Below are 21,228 nucleotides of genomic sequence, written 5' to 3' on the forward strand. Positions count from 1 at the left end.
AGAAAGAAAGACATATACAAACAGACAGAGAGACATATACAGACAGACAGAGAGACAGATAGACAGACAGACAGAAAGACACAGACAGACAGACAGACAGACAGACAGACAGACAGAAAGAAAGACATATACGACAGACAGACAGACAGACAGAGAAAGAGACAGACAGGCAGTCAGACAGACAGACAGACAGACAGACATCACAGACAGACAGACAGACAGACAGACAGACAGACAGACAGACAGACAGACAGACAGACAGACAGACAGACAGATAGTTAGAAAGACAGAGAGAGAGAGAGACAGACATAGAGTGAGAGAGAGAGACAGAGAGACAGAGAGTGAGAGAGAGAGCGGGAGAGAGAGTGACAGACATAGAGAGACATATACATACAGACAGAGACAGACACAGGCATATACAGAGAGACAGACAGAGACAGACATATACAGACAGACAGACAGACAGACAGACAGACAGACAGACAGACAGACAGACAGACAGACAGACAGACAGACAGACAGACAGACATATACAGACAGAGAGAGAGACAGACAGAGACAGACACATACAGACAGACATATACAGACAGACAGAGAGAGAGACAGAGAGACAGACATATACGGACAGACAGAGAGACATACATACACAGACAGAGAGACAGACATTGACCGACAGAGACAGACAGACAGACATATACAGACAGACAGACAGAAAGACATATACATACAGACAGACATATACATACAGACAGACAGACAGACAGACAGACAGACAGACAGAGTGCAGACTTACGGGGTGATGAGACTACAGATGATGTAGAATGCCATGTAGGAGTGCTGGTAGACCTGCAGAGACAAACACAGCTTCAGCTTCCAACCTCAGAAGACAGAAACACACAATAAACTCCACATCTGAAACAGAGACAAAAGGAAAAGGTGAAGTGTGGTCCTTTCTACTCACTGGGGCCACATTGTAGGCCAACAACACATGTTCCAGGTCTGGAGATATTTGGTACTTGGTGGCTTTATACGTTTCCTGGATAAGAGAAAAGTGAGGACGTTTTGAGTCATGTTTATTACAAATGAGCGTCATACTGTACATACTGTATTTAAATAGCATATCTGTCACGCCCTGACCGTAGAGAGCTTTTTATGTCTCTATGTTGGTTTGGTCAGGGTGTGATTTGGGTGGGCATTCTATGTTCATTTTCTATGTTTTGTATTTCTTTGTGTTTGGCCGGGTGTGGTTCTCAATCAGAGGCAGCTGTCTATCGTTGTCTCTAATTGAGAATCATACTTAGGCAGCTTTTTCCCACCTGTGTTTTGTGGGTAGTGTTTTTCTGTTTAGTGTTTTGCACCTGACAGGACTGTTTCGGTTTCGGCTATTCACTTTGTTATTTTTGTTTAGTGTTCAGTTTAAATAAAAAGCCATGAACACTTACCACGCTGCGCTTTGGTCCGATTCCTCTTCATCTGACGACGACACCCGTTACAGAACTACCCACCACCAAAGGACCAAGCAGCGTGGTAAGGAGGAGCAGCGTGGCCAGGGGTATGAGACAACCTGGGAGGGGGTAGAGAGGTGGTCGGTCGACCCAGGGAGAGTGCCAGAGCCCGCTTGGGATTCTATGGAGCAGTGCGAAGAGGGATACCGGAGGATGGAGTCGGCGAGACGAACACGGCTGGCAAGGAAGCCCGAGAGGCAGCACGGGGAGTGTGGCAGAGTCAGGTTGGAGACCTGAGCCAACTCCCCGTGCTTACCGTGGCGGGCGTTGTGCTGGTCAGGCACCGTGTTATGCGGTGGAGCGCACGGTGTCTCCAGTACGCGTTCTTAGCCCGGTGCGCTACATCCCAGCTCCCCGCATCTGCCGAGCTAGGGTGAGCATCCAGCCAGAACGGAGTGTGCCAGCCCTGCTCTCCAGACCTCCAGGACGTCTCTACGGCCCAGGATATCCTGCGCCGGCTCTGCGCACTGTGTCTCCAGTGCGTCTGCACAGCCCAGTGCGTCCTGTGCCTGCGCCCCGCACGTGCCGTGCCAAAGTCACCATCCAGCCAGGACGGGTTGTGCAGGCTCCTAGCTCGAGACTCCCAGTGCGCCTCCACGGCCCAGTGTATCCGGTGTCTCTGACGAGGACAGGGCCTTCTGTATGTCTCTCCAGCCTGGTGAGTCCTGTGCCTGCGCCTAGAACTAACTCTTCCGTATGTCTCCCCAGCCTGGTGAGCCCTGTGGCAGCTCAAGGTACCAGACTGCCCATACGTCTCCTCCCTCCAGTGATGATCCATGGCAAGAAGCCTCCAATCATGATCCATGGCACGAAGCCTCCAGTGATGATCCAGGGCAAGAAGCCTCCAGTGATGATCCATGGCACGAAGCCTCCAGTAATGATCCATGGCACGAAGCCTCCAGTGATGATCCATGCCAAGAAGCCTCCAGTGATGATCTATGGCACGAAGCCTCCAGTGATGATCCATGGCAAGAAGCCTCCAGTGATGATCCGTGGCACGAAGCCTTCAGTGGTGAGACATGGCACGAAGCCTCCAACGAAGGCCTCCAGTCCGGCCAGTCCGGAGCCTCCAGCGACGTTCTCCAGTCCGGAGCCTCCAGCGACGGTCTCCAGTCCGGAGCCTCCAGCGACGGTCTCCAGTCCGGAGACTCCTGCGACGTTCTCCAGTCCGGAGCCTCCAGCAACTTCAGGGGGGGGGAGGGGGTACTGTCACGCCCTGACCTTAGATCTTTTTATGTCTCTATTTTGGTTTGGTCAGGGTGTGATTTGGGTGGGCATTCTATGTTCATTTTTCTATGTTTTGTATTTCTTTGTTTTGGCCGGGTGTGGTTCTCAATCAGGGACAGCTGTCTATCGTTGTCTCTGATTGGGAACCATACTTAGGTAGCCTTTTCCCACCTGTGTTTTGTGGGTAGTTATTTTCTGTTTTTTGTTTCTGCACCTGACAGAACTGTTCGTTGTCGTTTTGCTCTTTGTTATTTTGTTCAAGTGTTTTTTGAGAATAAATCATGAGCACTTACCACGCTGCGCTTTGGTCCACTTCTTCATGCAACGATGACCGTTACAATATCACCTTCTCATACAGTTTTGGGAATAAATATAACCTAATACTCACAAACTTCCTGTTCTCCACCAAAACGACCCTCTCCTGTGTTTCGACGTTGAGTTTGACCACATCCCCTTCTTGTGTTCGATACAGCAGTACATTGTCTGGAAATAATAAACAGCACAGAAGAGAGAGAATTACATATTGGAATATGCAGCTGGCTGTTTCAAACAGTACAAATAGTGATGGAACAGGGATTCTAACCTCCTGCCACAGAGGGCTCTGAGGAGCCAGCCTTCCACACTGGACTGGGGGTAGATTGTTTTCAGGAGGCACAGAGGGCCAATTGGAGCTGGCCCTGCTGGCAATCGTGTTACCTCTGCAGCATAATATACAGTAGTTGTAGGGTGTGATGGTGGTAGACCATTTTCCCACTATTGTTACGACCCAAACCGTATTGTGCTGGCTCAGAAATGTTTTCCTATGGTGGAGGCATAACTACGCCAGCACAGTAGACCTTGGCTCCACTTTGCTGAGTACTATGAAAAGGATAGTGTTGTCCTCTAGACCCGAGCCACTTCCTCAGTGACACTGTGTCCTGTTCGGATAAACCCCCCTCCCAAGAGGAGAAGATGAGAGAAAAGGCCTCCGTATCTCCAATGTTTTTACCATTCAAATAAAGGATGATTGAATAGCCATCTCATCTTCCTTGCTTACTATTCGCCACAACAATAACACAATGGTGCTGATGCTAGTGATACTGGCAGGATTTCATATGGCTGGACATAATGGCTTTTTTTATGGTGGTGGTGTGTTTTTCCAATAAATAAACTCTTTCCGTATTCTGTTCTGAAATGTTTTTCTGCTCCAAAGTCCAAATATTTGTTCAGTCATGACAGTTCATCTCTCAAAACACAATAATGGATGCATTAGGTATAATGGAAAGTGTACAGTATGAGTATCCTGCCAGTCCACACTCCAGAAGGCCTGACAAGTCAGCTGACTTCTTTAAAGTAGTGCATAACAACTTTAACAAAAGCGATTCATTCAATTGCTGTAATTAATCAATCAATTAAAAGTAATGAGAGCAGAGAACATTCCAATGTGGTGTTCGACAAAGGATAAGCTTTGAGGTGTGTGTGTGTGCGTGCGTGTGGACTTGTTTAACCAGAAGTCCCCACAAGAATAGAAAACAAACAAAAATTTGACCATCTGGGAACATTTTGTTAGTCGCCACAAGGTCAACTGCTATTTCTAGGGGGTTTAGGGTTAAGGTTAGAATGAGTGTTAGGGTTATAATTAGGTTTAGGGTTAGGAGCTACGGTTAGTTTAAGGGTTAGGGTTAGGAGCTAAGGTTAGGGTTAGAGTTAAGGTTAGGTTTTTGGGTTAAGGTTAGGGTCAGGGTTAGGGTAAGGGTAAGGGTTAGGGTTAGGGTAAGGTTTAGGGAAAATAAGATTTTGAATGGGACTGAACTATGTCCCCTCACAAGGTTAGTTGTACAATACTGTGTGTGTGCTTCTGCTGGTGAGGTTAATTATCATGATCCATCTGCTGAGGGAAATGCCCTCATTTCCCTACATATTATTTGGCTGTCTGCAAGGGAAAACACTGGACATCAGCATGTTGCCAACGTCATAACGGGGTGACTGGGCCAAAATATTCTGCCATGATTTAAATTATTAATTCAGTTTCACTGTAAAGTCCATGGAGAACAAGAGCACCTCCTCCCAGCTGCCCACTGCACTGAGGCTAGGTAACACGGTCACCACCGATAAATCCATGATAATCGAACATTTCAATAAGCATTTCTCTACGGCTGTCCATGCTTTCCTCCTTGCTACCCCAACCCCGGCCAACTGCTCCGCACCCCCCGCAGCTACTTGCCCAAGCCTCCCCAGCTTCTCCTTCACCCAAATCCAGATAGCAGATGTTCTGAAAGAGCTGCAAAACCTGGACCCGTACAATCAGCTGGGCTAGACAATCTGGACCCTCTCTTTCTAAAATTATACATTGTTGCAACCCCTATTACCAGTCTGTTCAACCTCTCTTTCGTATCGTCCGAGATCCCCAAAGATTGGAAAGCTGCCGCGGTCATCCCCCTCTTCAAAGGGGTTGACACTCTAGACCCAAACTGTTACAGACCTATATCCATCCTGCCCTGCCTTTCTAAAGTCTTCAAAAGCCAAATTAATAAACAGATCACTGACCATTTTGAATCCCACCTTAACTTCTCCGCTGTGCAATCCGGTTTCCAAGCTGGTCACGGGTGCACCTCAGCCACGCTCAAGGTACTAAACGATATCATAACCGCCATCGATAAAAGACAGTACTGTGCAGCCGTCGTCATCGACCTGGCCAAGGCTGTCGACTCTGTCAATCACCGTATTCTTATCGGCTGACTCAATAGCCTTGGTTTCTCAAATGACTGCCTCGCCTGGTTCACCAACTATTTCACAGACAGAGTTCAGTATGTCAAATCGGAGGGCCTGTTGTCCGGACGTCTGGCAGTCTCTATGGGGGTGCCACAGGGTTCAATTCTCGGGCCGACTCTTTTCTCTCTATATATCAACGATGTCGCTCTTTCTGCGGGTGATTCCCTGATCCAACTCTATGCAGACGACACCATTCTGTATACATCTGGCCCTTCTTTGGACATTGTGTTAACTAACCTCCAAACGAGCTTCAACGCCGTACAACACTCCTTCCATGGCCTCCAACTGCTCTTAAACGCTAGTAAAACCAAATGCAGGCTTTTCAACCGGTCGCTGCCCGCACCCGCCCGCCTGACTAGCATCACTACTCTGGACGGTTCTGACTTAGAATATGTGGACAACTACAAATACCTAGGTGTCTGGCTAGACTGTAAACTCTCCTTCCAGACTCACATTAAACATCTCCAATCCAAAATCAAATCTAGAATCGGCTTTCTATTTCGCAACAAAGCCTCCATCACTCACACCGCCAAACTTACCCTAGTAAAACTGACTATCCTACCGATCATCGAATTTTGGCGATGTCATCTCAGTTGCTAACCTTAATTTGCTACCTGACAACTTTACTGTTTTTACTTTTTAATTACCATTTATATTTTTTGTTTTTCTCTCACTCAACTTTTTTTTCATTCAACTTTTTCACTCCCGACGCTTTATCTGGACATGGTTCGTCAGAACTTCCACCAGCCGAAGCTAAGTAGTAACATTAACATGATGCCTTCTAATTGCAGTCGCTGTACTCATAATATACAGGAGAACGATTGCCTTACGGCGAGGATAGCTGTGCTGAAACCCAGCTTCAGACGTAATCGTTAGGCAAGGGTAATTTCAGTGTAGGAAAGGATGAAACAGCGTCTGTGCCACCAGTAAGTACAGATAGTAGTATAAATCCCCTCACACGGTCCCCGCAGCCGGACAACTTTCTCATGGCTTCTGGAGGGAAATCCTGTAGGAATGCTCAACCGGTGTCGTTCTGAGACGCCGAAGCCTCCCACCATTAGCTCTGATAAATTGAAAACCTTAGTCATTGGCGACTCCATTACCCTCAGTATTAGACTTAAAACGAAGCATCCAGCGATCATATACTGTTTACCAGGGGGCAGTGCTACCGACGTTAAGGCTTATCTGAAGATGGCGCTGGCTAAAGCTAAAACTGGCGAGTGTAGAGAGTATAGGGATATTGTTATCCACATCGGCACCAGCTGCATACTGGACCCTATTACAACTAAACTACTGAAAGAGCTGCTTCCTGTGCTTGGCCCTCCTATGTTGAACATAATAAACGTCTCTCTATCCACCGGATGTGTACCAAACTCACTAAAAGTGGCAGTAATAAAGCCTCTCTTGAAAAAGCCAAACCGTGACCCAGAAAATATAAGAAACTATCGGCTTGTATCGAATCTCCCATTCCTCTCAAAGAAAATTTGAAAAAGCTGTTGCGCAGCAACTCACTGCCTTCCTGAAGACAAACAATGTATACGAAATGCTTCAGTCTGGTTTTAGACCCCATCATAGCACTGAGACTGCACTTGTGAAGGTGGTAAATTACCTTTTAATGGCGTCAGACCGAGGCTTTGCATCTGTCCTCGTGCTCCTAGACCTTAGTGCTGCTTTTGATACCATCGATCAACACATTCTTCTGGAGAGATTGGAAACACAACTTGGTCTACACGGACAAGTTGGGGCCTGGTTTAGATCTTATCTGTCGGAAAGATATCAGTTTGCCTCTGTGGATGGTTTGTCCTCTGACAATTCAATTGTACATTTCGGTGTTCCTCAAGGTTCCGTTTTAGGACCACTATTGTTTTCACTATATATTTTACCTCTTGGGGATGTCATTCGAAAGCATAATGTTAACTTTCACTGCTATGCGGATGACACACAGCTGTACATTTCAATGAAACATGGTGAAGCCCCAAAATTGCCCTCGCTGGAAGCCTGTGTTTCAGACATAAGGAAGTGGATAGCTGCAAACTTTCTACTTTTAAACTCGGACAAAACATAGATGCTTGTTCTAGGTCCCAAGAAACAAAGAGATCTTCTGTTGAATCTGACAATTAATCTTGATGGTTGTACAGTCGTCTCAAATAAAACTGTGAAGGACCTCGGCGTTACTCTGGACCCTGATCTCTCTTTTGACAAACATATCAAGATTGTTTCAATGACAGCATTTTTCCACCTACGTAACATTGCAAAAATCTGACATTTTCTGTCCAAAAATGATGCAGAAAAATTCATCCATGCTTGTGTTACTTGGGTTACTGGGTCAGACTACTGCAATGCTCTACTTTCCGGCTACCCGGATAAAGCACAAAATAAACTTCAGTTAGTGCTAAATACGGCTGCTAGAATCCTGACTAGAACCAACAAATTTGATCATATTACTCCAGTGCTAGCCTCCCTACACTGGCTTCATGTTAAGGCAAGGGCTGATTTCAAGGTTTTACTGCTAACCTACAAAACATTACATGGGCTTGCTCCTACCTATCTTTCCGATTTGGTCCTGCCGTACATACCAACATGTACGCTACGGTCACAAGCCGAAGGCCTCCTAATTGTCCCTAGAATTTCTAAGCAAACAGCTGGAGGCAGGGCTTTCTCCTATAGAGCTCCATTTTTATGGAATGGTCTGCCTACCCATGTGAGAGACGCAGACTCGGTCTCAACCTTTAAGTCAACCTTTAAGTCTAACCTTTAGGACCTACTGAAGACTACTCTTCAGTAGGTCCTATGATTGAGTGTAGTCTGGCCCAAGAGTGTGAAGGTGAACTGAAAAGCACTGGAGCAACAAACTGCCCTTGCTGTCTCTGCCTGGTTGGTTTCCCTCTCTCCACTGGGATTCTCTGACTCAAACCCTATTACGGGGGCTGAGTCACTGGCTTACTGGTGCTCTTCCATGCCGTACCTAGGAGGGGTGCGCCACTTGAGTGAGTCACTGACGTGGTCTTCCTACCTGAGTTGATGCCCCCCTTGGGTTGTGCCGTGGCGGAGATCTTTGTGGGCTATACTCGGCCTTGTCTCAGGATGGTAAGTTGGTGGTTGAAGATATCCCTCTAGTGGTGTGGGGGCTGTGCTTTGGCAAAGTGGGTGGAGTTATATCCTGCCTGTTTGGCCCTGTCCGGGGGTATCATCGGATGGGGCCACAGTGTCTCCTGACCCCTCCTGTCTCAGCCTCCAGTATTTATGCTGCAATAGTTTATGTGTCGGGGGGCTACAGTTAGTCTGTTATATCTGGAGTATTTCTCCTGTCTTATCCGGTGTCCTGTGTGAATTTACGTATGCTCTTTCTAATTCTCTCTTTCTTTCTCTCTTTCTCTCGGAGGACCTGAGCCCTAGGACTACCTGGCATGATGACTCCTTGCTGTCCCCAGTCCACCTGGCCGTGCTGCTGCTCCAGTTTCAACTGCTCTGCCTGCGGCTATGGAACCCTGACCTGTTCACCGGACGTGCTACCTGTCCCAGACCTGCTGTTTTCAACTCTCTAGAGACAGCAGGAGCGGTAGAGGTGCTGACCTGTTGCACCCTCAACAACTACAGTGATTATTATTATTTGACCATGCTGGTCATTTATGAACATTTGAACATCTTGGCCATGTTCTGTTTTAATCTCCACCCGGCACAGCCAGAAGAGGACTGGCCACCCCTCATAGCCTGGTTCCTCTCTAGGTTTCTACCTAGGTTTTTGCCTTTCTAGGGAGTTTTTCCTAGCCACTGTGCTTCTACAACTGCATTGCTTGCTGTTTGGGGTTTTAGGCTGGGTTTCTGTACAGCACTTTGAGATATCAGCTGATCTAAGAAGTGCTATATAAATACATTTGATTTGATTTGATCTACAAAATAGCTTCCAATACTGTCACGCCCTGGCCTTAGTTATCTTTGTTTTCTTTGTTATTTTAGTTAGGTCAGGGTGTGACATGGGGGATGTATGTGTTTTGTATTGTCTAGGGTTTTTTGTATGTTTATGGGGCAGTGTTCAGTCTAGGTGTATGTATGTCTATGGTTGCCTAGATTGGTTCTCAATTAGAGACAGCTGTCTATCGTTGTCTCTGATTGGGAACCATATTTCAGCAAGGGCAGTTTGTTGCTCCAGTGCTTTTCAGTTCATCTATCTATACTATCGGCTGCCTTTGATACTGTGAACCATCAGATCCTCCTCTCCACCCTCTCCGAGCTGGGCATCTCCGGCGCGGCCCACGCTTGGATTGCGTCCTACCTGACAGGTCGCTCCTACCAGGTGGCGTGGCGAGAATCTGTCTCCGCACCACGTGCTCTCACCACTGGTGTCCCCCAGGGCTCTGTTCTAGGCCCTCTCCTATTCTCGCTATACACCAAGTCACTTGGCTCTGTCATATCCTCACATGGTCTCTCCTATCATTGCTATGCAGACGACACACAATTAATCTTCTCCTTTCCCCCCTCTGATAACCAGGTGGTGAATCGCATCTCTGCATGTCTGGCAGACATATCAGTGTGGATGACGGATCACCACCTCAAGCTGAACCTCGGCAAGACGGAGCTGCTCTTCCTCCCGGGGAAGGACTGCCCGTTCCATGATCTCGCCATCACGGTTGACAACTCCATTGTGTCCTCCTCCCAGAGTGCTAAGAACCTTGGCGTGATCCTGGACAACACCCTGTCGTTCTCAACTAACATCAAGGCGGTGACCCGTTCCTGTAGGTTCATGCTCTACAACATTCGCAGAGTACGACCCTGCCTCACGCAGGAAGCGGCGCAGGTCCTAATCCAGGCACTTGTCATCTCCCGTCTGGATTACTGCAACTCGCTGTTGGCTGGGCTCCCTGCCTGTGCCATTAAACCCCTACAACTCATCCAGAACGCCGCAGCCCGTCTGGTGTTCAACTTTCCCAAGTTCTCTCACGTCACCCCGCTCCTCCGCTCTCTCCACTGGCTTCCAGTTGAAGCTCGCATCCGCTACAAGACCATGGTGCTTGCCTACGGAGCTGTGAGGGGAACGGCACCTCCGTACCTTCAGGCTCTGATCAGGCCCTACACCCAAACAAGGGCACTGCGTTCATCCACCTCTGGCCTGCTCGCCTCCCTACCTCTGAGGAAGTACAGTTCCCGCTCAGCCCAGTCAAAACTGTTCGCTGCTCTGGCACCCCAATGGTGGAACAAACTCCCTCACGACGCCAGGTCAGCGGAGTCAATCACCACCTTCCGGAGACACCTGAAACCCCACCTCTTTAAGGAATACCTAGGATAGGATAAAGTAATCCTTCTAACCCCCCCCCCCCTTAAAAGAGTTAGATGCACTATTGTAAAGTGGTTGTTCCACTGGATATCATAAGGTGAATGCACCAATTTGTAAGTCGCTCTGGATAAGAGCGTCTGCTAAATGACTTAAATGTAAATGTAAATGTAAATATTTAGGCAGCCATATTCATTAGGTAGGTCGTGGGTGATTGTCTATGTCTTTACGTTAGTTGCTTGTGTCTGCACCTTCGTTTTATAGCTTCACGGTCGTTTGTTGTTTTGTATAGTTTGTCAGTGTCCTTCGTTTTGTTTCCGTCTTCAAATAAAAGAAGATGTATAGTTATCACGCTGCGCCTTGGTCCTCCTCTCTTCCACAATGTTACGACGATCGTGACAAATACTCTACTCAGCAAATTGGATGCAGTCTATCACAGTGCCATCCATTTTGTTACCAAAGCCCCTTATATCACCCAGCACTGCGACCTGTATGCTCTAGTCGGCTGACCCTCGCTACATATTCGTCGCCAGACCCACTGGCTCCAGGTCATCTATAAATCTATGCTAGGTAAAGCTCTGCCTTATCTCAGCTCACTGGTCACGATAACAACACCCACCCGTAGCACGCGCTCCAGCAGGTATATCTCACTGGTCATCCCCAAAGCAAACACCTACTTTGGCCTCTTTTCCTTCCAGTTCTCTGCTGCCAGTGACTGGAACGAATTGCAAAAATCGCTGAAGCTGGAGACTTATATTTCCCTCACTAACTTTAAACATCAGCTATCTGAGCAGCTAACCGATCGCTGCAGCTGTACATAGTCCATCTGTAAATAGCCCACCCAATCTACCTACCTCTTCCCCATATTGTTTTTATTTACTTTTCTGCTCTTTTGCACACCAGTGTCTCTACTTGCATATCATCATCTGCTCATCTATCACTCCAGTGTTAATCTGCTAAACTGTAATTACTTCGCTACTATGGCTTGTTTATTGCCTTACCTCCTCACACCATTTGCACACACTGTATATAGACTCTCTTTTTTTCTATTGTGTTATTGACTGTACGCTTGTTTATTCCATATGTAACTCTGTGTTGTTGTTTGTGTCGCACTGCTTTGCTTTATCTTGGCCAGGTCACAGTTGTAAATGAGAACTTGTTCTCAACTAGCTTACCTGGTTAAATAAAGGTGAAATAAAAAATTAAAAAATTAAATTATCTTCCGAGATATCCAGATTGAGTAATTATGTTGATATATGTTGCTGTGAAAATGTTAATTTCCAGTGAAGAAGACACGCTATGTTACTGCTGTGTAAGTAGCTAAGTTGTTTATATATCAGTTTATAAAAGTATGTAGAAAAAAACTGGTTCTGCTTTTGTGCTTTCTGGAGACAATGAAAAAATAAAATAATTTGAATCTCTAACACTAGAGGGTGATCAGTAGTTTTATTCAATTTTCGTGTGTTTTGTACTTTAACTGGTCAAAGGTAAAACGGCCATATCAGACCAGCCCTACATCTGTTTAATTTGGGCCATACCTGTCCTGTACATGCTCTGCATACATTATAGCCACAGTACTGTATGGTGCATGAGGGCATAAGCTGGAAACTTATTATGAAGGATTTACCACAACATGACATACAGAATCAATGTCTATGGGATTTACTCACCGTGGAGAGACCATGGTGGAGACAGGCACATTCCACAGTTCCATTGGAGTAATTACATGGCTCTGTCTCTCTGTATAACCCTTAATTAAATGTGCTTTCTGAAAGCAAAGTACAACTTTACAAACTGTTCATCCTTATTATTTTCTTTCCACTGCCACCTGTAGACTCAAAACCGTAAAAACACTAAAAACATGCAGGGTGTGTACTAGAAAAAACTTTTTGATACTACTAATGCTTTTCACACTATAACCATATTTGCATAAATCACAATGCATTTCAAAGGCCATAGACCTGAATGGGAAAACTTTGCCACGTAACTAGTCTTTAACCGTTTAAGCTGGATACTCCATTGAAACTTTAAAACATGCAGACCGGTCTGGAATGGTGTACTTGTATAGAGCTTTTTTATACCATTTATACTTTTTGAACTATAACCATTTTAAATGTACATAAAAGCTCCATAGGTTTGAATGGGAAGTATTTGAATTCACCACTTATCTTGAACCATTAAAGCTACCAACACCAAAATTACTTTAAAATGAGCAGACTGGCACTGGTACACTATTGTTGCTTGAATTCTTTTTGTTAACCTACGTATACTTTTCACACTACAACCATATTTGCATAAATCCAACTGTATTTCAGGTGCCATAGACTTGAACGGAACAAATTCCGGTCGCTACAAGTCTTCAATCGTTTTAGCTACAAAATGGCCTTCAAACTTCCAAACGTGCAGACTGGTTGGTGGGTGCTGAGCAATGTTCGTTCAAATTTATTCGTCAGTAAGCAAATTTCAGGTCTGCTGATCGCAAACTTGAACATTGTGAAAATTCTGTGCAACTTCTGTTTACACTGTGGCTGTACCTGCTATAAGTTACAGTTTTGAAAGTGGCCAAGTAGGCTACTGTGGCTATTTGATCATAATGTAGGCCATCCAGACTGGCCTACCATAAAAAACAATGGAGAAAATTCATCCCACAACATGTTAACATGGAAATAGCTGTTCTATCATTCAGCCTACAGTAGCAGCAAATGTGTGGCCTACATTCCATGAGACTTTTGAAAAAAACACACGCAGGGCTTGATATTAACCTATTTATCCACTTGTTAATCAGACAAGGAGCTGACTGAAAATGTGTTGTTTGATGCAAGAAACCACTTTACAAAATAAAATGCATTATTGTTCCCATACTATTATTACAGAGAATAAGATAAATTATGCTACCCTCTGCTTACGGTCTACTTAGTTTATTCAAGACCGTCTCAAAATACAACACTGCCTCTTTAAGACAGAAAAAAGCTATTTTCAAAGATGGCTAGAAATGCACATATTTTGTGCTCTTGTAGGAAGCAACCACTCCCCCATTGTTGACAAGAAATGAGCTATAACTGGGCTAATAACTCACTAACTAGCAAAGAATATGATCAAATGTGCTTAGGTGGCTACATGCAGCTTTCGATTTGATCTCAAAACAAGCGGTTCTACTCACAACCGCTCATACTGTAAACACAGTCCAGTTCAAAGTGAATGGCACATATCCATATATGGTAATGGCTATTTGCATGTAGGCCTACTGCAGCTCTGATTGGTTATGGCGCACCAGCCTGTTTAGACATCAGGCCTGAGTCATGCCTGTCAATGCAATAAAATCCTACTACAATGCGCTCTGCCTACAAGAAAATCCCTTGCACAGTTAGCTTTGCCTACTAAGTCTTGCATAATTGTTTTGTTTTGATATGTTGCATTGGAAATGGCATTGACTCGATCACAATTCCCACAGTTGAGAGAAACGTTGATAGTGTTAACTAAAGGGGAAAACTCTAGAAAGTTGAGTGAAGTTCAATCTCGTGCTTCTCTGCGTGGGCTGATATTTCTTCTTCGTGGCAGTCCGAGGGGAGCTGGGCAACCGCGCACGAACGCAGGTTAGAGGGTACATTGGTTCTGAGTGAGGTTCAGTTTCTTGTGGCGGATGAGAGGGCAGGGTGTAACTATAGCAACTCACCGCTGAGCCATGTAGCGTCGGGATCATGCACATGAAGGTCTCCTCCGAAGATGTCCTCGATGGTGACTTTCTTTTTGTTGGCAAGGCTATCATCTGCAACTACCAGTGGAATATATCAAGAAAACAAAACAATGGAAGAAGACATAATTAATAAGTTACAGCAATATGATAATGTTAAGGTTCAATTCTCATTCACATGACTTACCTGTAACTAAAAAAGAGATCTGGCCATCTTTGTTATCTGGTTGCTGTCAGTCAGTCAGTACTCTGACATAGTAATACGTTTACAGTCTTCCTTTGTGACTGGAGCAGCCTTCAGCTGCAGGGAAGTGCATTTTCCATTTCCCAAAAACTTTTATATTTTACTTCTCCTGCAACAAGTTGCCTGAGGGGTCATAAAAACAGACCAGGAAACGTCTGACAGAGTCTGACTATTACGTGCATTTTCTGTCTCTGGAGATTGTAGGACTTCCAGCAGCAGTTCCCAACTCACAGACACAGCAATTACGGAGAGGTTACAAAGGAGAAATAGACACTTGGCCCAGGGTAACTCTCTATTGATCCACCAGCATCGATTCACTGCAGCCTGGACAGTTTTTCAAGCAGCCATAACTCCCTCTACCCCCAGCTACACAATCCCTTCTGCAGTTGACAGCAAAACTGCAGACCAGACAAGGTAGACAACAGAGGTAAAAGGTTGAGTTATATAGAGATGGTGGTGTGTGTGTGTGTGTGCCTTTCAACCCCATAGGCCCACGGTCTGGGAGCTATACCGTCAGTGCCTTTGCAAGTCTATACATTTACACATTCTCTTCATCTTTGGTAAATGACCATGAAGAGGGATTAATTCCCAACATGTGGAAAATAGCAGCTCTGATGCACTGCCAATTATACAAATGACTAGAGCTATTACTGCATAATAATTTCCATTAAACGACACTGAATGGCGTTATACATTAAATCCCCATTACCTTGCGAGAGGATGACCTCACCTCGTCTCTCTGAAAAACCAATATGCAATCTCCAAGCTGACACATTACCATCACCTTCTCTACTCCTGGCTGTCTATGAATGAACGGGCTTATGAAATGACCCACTGGGCTGTCTGCTAGTAAGGCCAATTGTAATCCCTCTCAATCTAAGTAGAAGTTTTCATTTGGCGGCCTGACTCCGGTATGAGTATGTCTTGATTTAAAGGGGCAATCTGAAGTTGCTACATCTATTTTGGGACTTATAAATTCATGATATGTACCCGTTGATTCCTGAAGAATATAACTGATAAATGTCTCGTGAGCTTAGTTCAACTGTCATACCCCACCAGAACCCAAAATATAAGCTTGTTTAATTACAATGTTTTTAAACTAAGTAAATGTAAACAAACACTGCATAGCCTGAAAACATGGTCAAAACTATCATGTTGATATCATGGATGGTCAGTCCTTGCATAGCTCTGTCTATGAATTTGAGAGTGGATACATTTCTCCAGACCCATCCTGCAGCTTTTTAGCGAAACAGTGTCTGGGAGACGGAATTTGTTTGGGAAGTGATGCTGTGTCTGCAGTGTTACGCATTTGATAGTGTGTGTGGTGTAATCTAGCCGATTGTAATGGGTGTTTCTAAGTGTGTTTTTATTATAATATAGCTGAATGTGTTTGTGTTATTACAGATTTAAAATGTTAATTTGATCACCCTGTTGCAGGAAAATGTTCCTGTAATGCAGAAAATGATTAACTTGCACTGTATTTTAGGTTTAAAAAGACTTCTGAAGTTTGTAATTTCCACTTTGAAATATCAGACTTTTATTATGAAAAATGTGTCAGCCCCTACAAAATGTCCATTAATTATAATCCACATAATAATTCACATTTCCCGTTGCTGCAGTATTATTTTCCTACTGTAGCAAACTAGCTCAAATTAAGATCCTACATCTGTAGGAATATGGTGTGGTGTTTGTAGTGTTCAGTAGCTGAGTGTAAAAGTGTATGCAGCTTTATGTGTTACGTACTTGGGGTGAGCACGATGACAGAGGTGACGATCAGAGACAAGATGATGCAGATGACCAGCAGGGCGATGACTATCCCCTTCCAGTTCCTCTGTGGAGGGGCACTGCCCACCAGCTCCTGCAACACAAACACACACACATTAAAGTTAATAGGGGTCTATTGGGAGAAAAGGAGGGGAGGCTTGTGTTACTACTGCAGTACTCCTGTGATAGGCTCTCAGCCACACAGCTGTTGAAAGAAACTAGTGGGAATCTAAGTGACAGAATAAACTCTGAAGGTGGAAATGACAGGAAAAAACAAGAATATGCTGAAGACAGTTCCTTATGTTAGCATGTACCGCATTGGGAGATCCAGAGAACCTGAGCACATTCCCAAAGTATTTCACCCGAGGCTTCTGCGACACCTTTACCGTAATACGCCTTTCCTCTCCTACAGGCAAAGCCAAACAGATGCTAGATGGTCTATGTATGAAACCCTATTACTCTAAACACGTACAGTCAAATCCAAGTGACATACAAAACCTAACTATACCCCTATGGTGGTGCAGTGGCTGTATCGGTTAACCAATAAGACTGCCAATCGAATGTAGGCTGAGGCAGATCATTCATTGCACGGTTACACCATCTCATTTGCTCATATAAAAAGCCCAGCATGATATTACACATCCTATTCATTGATAGTTGTGGTAAAGCAAAATGGAGATTGGTTCATGAGACAAGTGTGAGTGTCCTATAGGTGAGTCAGACTATCTGTTGGATTGCTACTATATCTGTTGGTATCCAAGGCTGATTCTAGCCTAGTTCCAGTTCTGAAATAGCTTTTACCAATTCCTCTGACTATCAAGGCATGACAACAGAGTTGGCTAAAGCACAGATATCACAGAGATCTGGAAATAGGCTAGACGTATTGATGCAGAGAGCCAGTACTCTTGAACACTGTACAGCGTTTCATCGTTAAGGTCTGTGTCGCTCTCCTTTCCACTGCGCTCTGAGCAGTGGCTGGAGCATAGCGTGTCACTGTGGGCAGATAGAGATCAGGCTTAATTAGGAACAATGCAATCAACAGATCTGGATCAATATGGATCAGTGTTGCTCTGCATCTTTCTGTATGAGGCCATGGTGGTGGTAGTGACTCATGCATGTGTGTGTGTGTGTGTGTGTGTGTGTGTGTGTGTGTGTGTGTGTGTGTGTGTGTGTGTGTGTTAGGGTTGTCACGGTAGAAGCATCGAGAGACTACGATACCAGATTTACCTTGGCAGAAAAAAATAACACGAAGCAGACCAAACACTATGGATCGTAAAAACCTTTATGTAAAATATTGTGTGCTATAGCTTGCAAAATATACAAATGTGATTCTGAGTGACACCATAAGGAAGTTTCTTCCAACATTAGGACTGTTTTCATCCAGAAATAAAAAGGCAATTCTGCCATTTGTCAACTTCATATTCAGCATCTCCACCAAACCAGTGTCTACATAAACTGAGCGAAAAAAGAAACGTCCCTTTTTCAGGACCCTGTCTTTCAAAGATAATTCGTAAAAACCCAAATAACTTCACAGATCTTCATTGTAAAGGGTTTAAACACTGTTTCCCATGCTTGTTCACTGAACCATAAACAATTAATGAACATGCTCCTGTGGAACGGTCGTTAAGACACTAACAGCTTACAGATGGTAGGCAATTAAGGTCACAGTTATGAAAACTTATAAAAACTAAAGAGGCCTTTCTACTGACTCTGAAAAACACCAAAAGAAACATGCCCAGGATCCCTGCTCATCTGCATGAACGTGCCTTAGGCATGCTGCAAGGAGGCATGAGGACTGCAGATGTCCGTACTGTGAGACGCCTAAGACAGCGCTACAGGGAGACAGGATGGACAGCTGATCGTCCTCGCAGTAGCAGACCACGTATAACAACACCTGCACAGGATCAGTACATCCGAACATCACACCTGTGGGACAGGTACAGGATGGCAACAACAACTGCCCGAGTTACACCAGGAACGCACAATCCCTCCATCAGTGCTCAGACTGTCCGCAATAGGCTGAGAGAGGCTGCACTGAGGGCTTGTAGGCCTGTTGTAAGGCAGGTCCTCACCAGACATCACCGGCAACAAAGTCGCCTATGGGCACAAACCCACCGTCGCTGGACCAGACAGGACTGGCAAAAAGTGCTCTTCACTGAGGAGTCGCGGTTTTGTCTCACCAGGGGTGATGGTCAGATTCGCGTTTATTTTCGAAAGAATGAGCATTACACCGAGGCCTGTACTCTGGAGCAGGATCGATTTGGAGGTGGAGGGTCCATCATTGTCTGGGACGGTGTGTCACAGCATCATCGGACTGAGCTTGTTGTCATTGCAGGCAATCTCAATACTGTGCGTTACAGGGAAGACATCCTCCTCCCTCATGTGATACCCTTCCTGCAGGCTCATCCTGACATGACCCTCCAGCATGACAATGCCACCAGCCATACTGCTAGTTCTGAGGCGTGAGAGGACGTTTCTTTTTTTGCTGAGTTTATGTGAGAACAGCACGTTTCTATGATCTGTGGTTAAAAAAGATAAGAAGCAAGGTCCTAAAAAAATGCTTCTCTGTGACATCACAGGGTAGGATTAAAACTGTGATCAGTGTTGGTGAGTAGTGAACTACATGTAGTTCATCTAGTGATTTAATTACATTTTGCAGTAGCTTGGTGGTAGTTGAACTACATTCACATCTTGGTAGTGTTTTCAGTAGTTAGCTACACTACATGGTAAATAAAAGTAATTAACTACTGGAACTACACACTACTTTCTTTGCAAAAATAAAATCAAATATGGATGAAGTAGGCAAGAATTTCCTTTCTTTTTCGGCATCAGACTTGCCTAACTCTCACTTGAAACACTTTTTGTGTGCCTAATTCTTACTTTCTGTGGGCTAAATCACTTCTGTCAACATCTGACTACAGACTGATCTGTTCTTGCAATTTGTCATCTATGACATTTCAGATTAAGATATGATATTTTTTAATGAAGTACACATGTAGTGAAAAATTGTTCTAAGTAACTTTAGGTAAGTAAACAATATTTTTCTTCAGGGTAGCTTTATTGTATCTTAACTTCTTCCAGTGTGAAGTAATTGATAGCTTGGTAAACTATTTTCAGAGTAGCTTCCCCCAACACTGACATTGATTTTCAAACTCTGCAACAAGTTTCTCGCCCTATGGAGGGTATTTTCTTGCTCCCCCGCGTCACTGTGAATGTCATACAATTTGAAAATCACAGTAAAAAAAAAAAACTTTTTAACTTAATATTTATTTTCTACAAAACGTAGAAATGCGCTATCTCACATATGTTGAAAATGGTATTGTGCTGGAGATAATGAAAATGAGGTTGAAAAGTGGTGGAGTTGCCCTTTAAATCTGCTCCATGTTTTGTTTCCAAGCCACGATACTTCTGCGTATCGCGATACTGGTATTGTGGCAACCCTAGTGTGTATGTGTGTTTGCATGTGTGCAACAGCAGCAGTTTCTTATATTATTGTTGCTGCGGAGGCATCTCCCACATATTAAACTGATAGTGAGATAAGGCTGGAGACTGAAATAGAGGAAATTAATCTGCCTGTGTTATCACCTCCTAATGGAAATGCTCCAACTGTGGATTCATCAGGAAATCACTGTCTGCTGCCCTCTGACCTCCGCAAGGAATAAACAAATGAATAGTATGGTCTGCAGATCAAATGTACAGATCAAGGCCCATAGATATCTACAGTACACTGCAAAGGTTCAGGTGAGAATTTATTACAACCAGTCAATCGTCCATTTTGAACACTCAAAGACTTTTGAACACTTTGAAGACAACCTTTGAGAGCCTGGCATCAAGGTTACAGGTGAAGCCAGGTGGACACTACACCACTTTCAAAATCCTAACATCGCTGAGCCTCTCACATTAAACGACTGTCTTTACTGTAGTTTTTTGTCTTGCCAACGTGTGGTGCGCTGTCGCGCACACTAAACGACGTGACACACACTACAAAATTCTTTACTTGGTCGCAAAAACAATTATGTGATTAGATTGTTAACGCAGCTAGAATAAGCTGTGACTCACAGCAGCCTCAAACGTTTTCAGTCAGACATTCACACCTGTCATACAGAGTTCAAATAACATTTTGAATTGAAAAACATTGCTTGGGAACTTCTGAGCTGTAATGATTTGACACTTTGGCTTTGGTTAAAGGCAAGTACCAATGCATACTAGTACTAGTCATCGCTCCTTCTCGAGAGTCTACACATTCTGGGTGAAGCGAAACAACATCATCATCATTTCACTGTCTTCTTCTCTGGTGAGCTCTCATTGGTTTTTGCTGATCACCGTTCTCAAAACGTGACGTTGCACACTACGAGAGCATTGCATATTTCGTGCCGATCAAATCAAACATGTTTGAAAATATCGGGACGTCTGGGACTGCTCAAATACGGGATCGGTAGCCCTCAGAGTGCGTCTCTGACTCGCTCACATTAAACAAGCGTCGGTGACAGCCGCTTGCCCCGAGTAGGCAATGACATGGGGATTTTGTGTTCAATATCAAAAACTTGTCTGGGACAAGTCTGTATGTGTAGTGTACACCAGGCTTTAGAGGTGACTGGTAGCCTAGCGTTAAGAGCGTTGGGCCAGTTACCGAAAGGTTGCTAGTTCGAGTCCCTGAGCCAACTTAGTGAACAATCTGTCGATGTGCCCTTGAGCAAGGCACTTAACCCTAATTTTTCCTGTAAATCGCTCAGGATAAAAGCATCTGCTAAATGACTCAAATTTAAAATGGTATGGC

At 44.6% G+C, this 21,228-nt stretch overlaps 1 protein-coding gene across 3 annotated transcripts in view; it reads right to left on the bottom strand.

Annotated features, from left to right (window-relative positions):
* Positions 1 to 21,228, bottom strand: part of LOC139559786 (A-type potassium channel modulatory protein DPP6-like) — a 140,960-nt gene that overhangs the window by 42,396 nt on the left and 77,336 nt on the right. For all 3 annotated transcript variants that reach the window (XM_071376141.1, XM_071376143.1, XM_071376142.1), the window contains exons 2-6: positions 16,431 to 16,545; positions 14,426 to 14,524; positions 3,121 to 3,215; positions 962 to 1,036; positions 794 to 846 (exon numbers count right to left, since the gene is read on the bottom strand). In XM_071376141.1, the coding sequence (XP_071232242.1) occupies positions 794 to 846; positions 962 to 1,036; positions 3,121 to 3,215; positions 14,426 to 14,524; positions 16,431 to 16,545 (437 nt within the window). The remainder of the gene's footprint in view (positions 1 to 793; positions 847 to 961; positions 1,037 to 3,120; positions 3,216 to 14,425; positions 14,525 to 16,430; positions 16,546 to 21,228) is intronic.

The sequence above is a fragment of the Salvelinus alpinus genome, chromosome 30 (genome assembly GCF_045679555.1).
Source record: "Salvelinus alpinus chromosome 30, SLU_Salpinus.1, whole genome shotgun sequence".
Classification (NCBI taxonomy): Eukaryota; Metazoa; Chordata; class Actinopteri; order Salmoniformes; family Salmonidae; genus Salvelinus; species Salvelinus alpinus.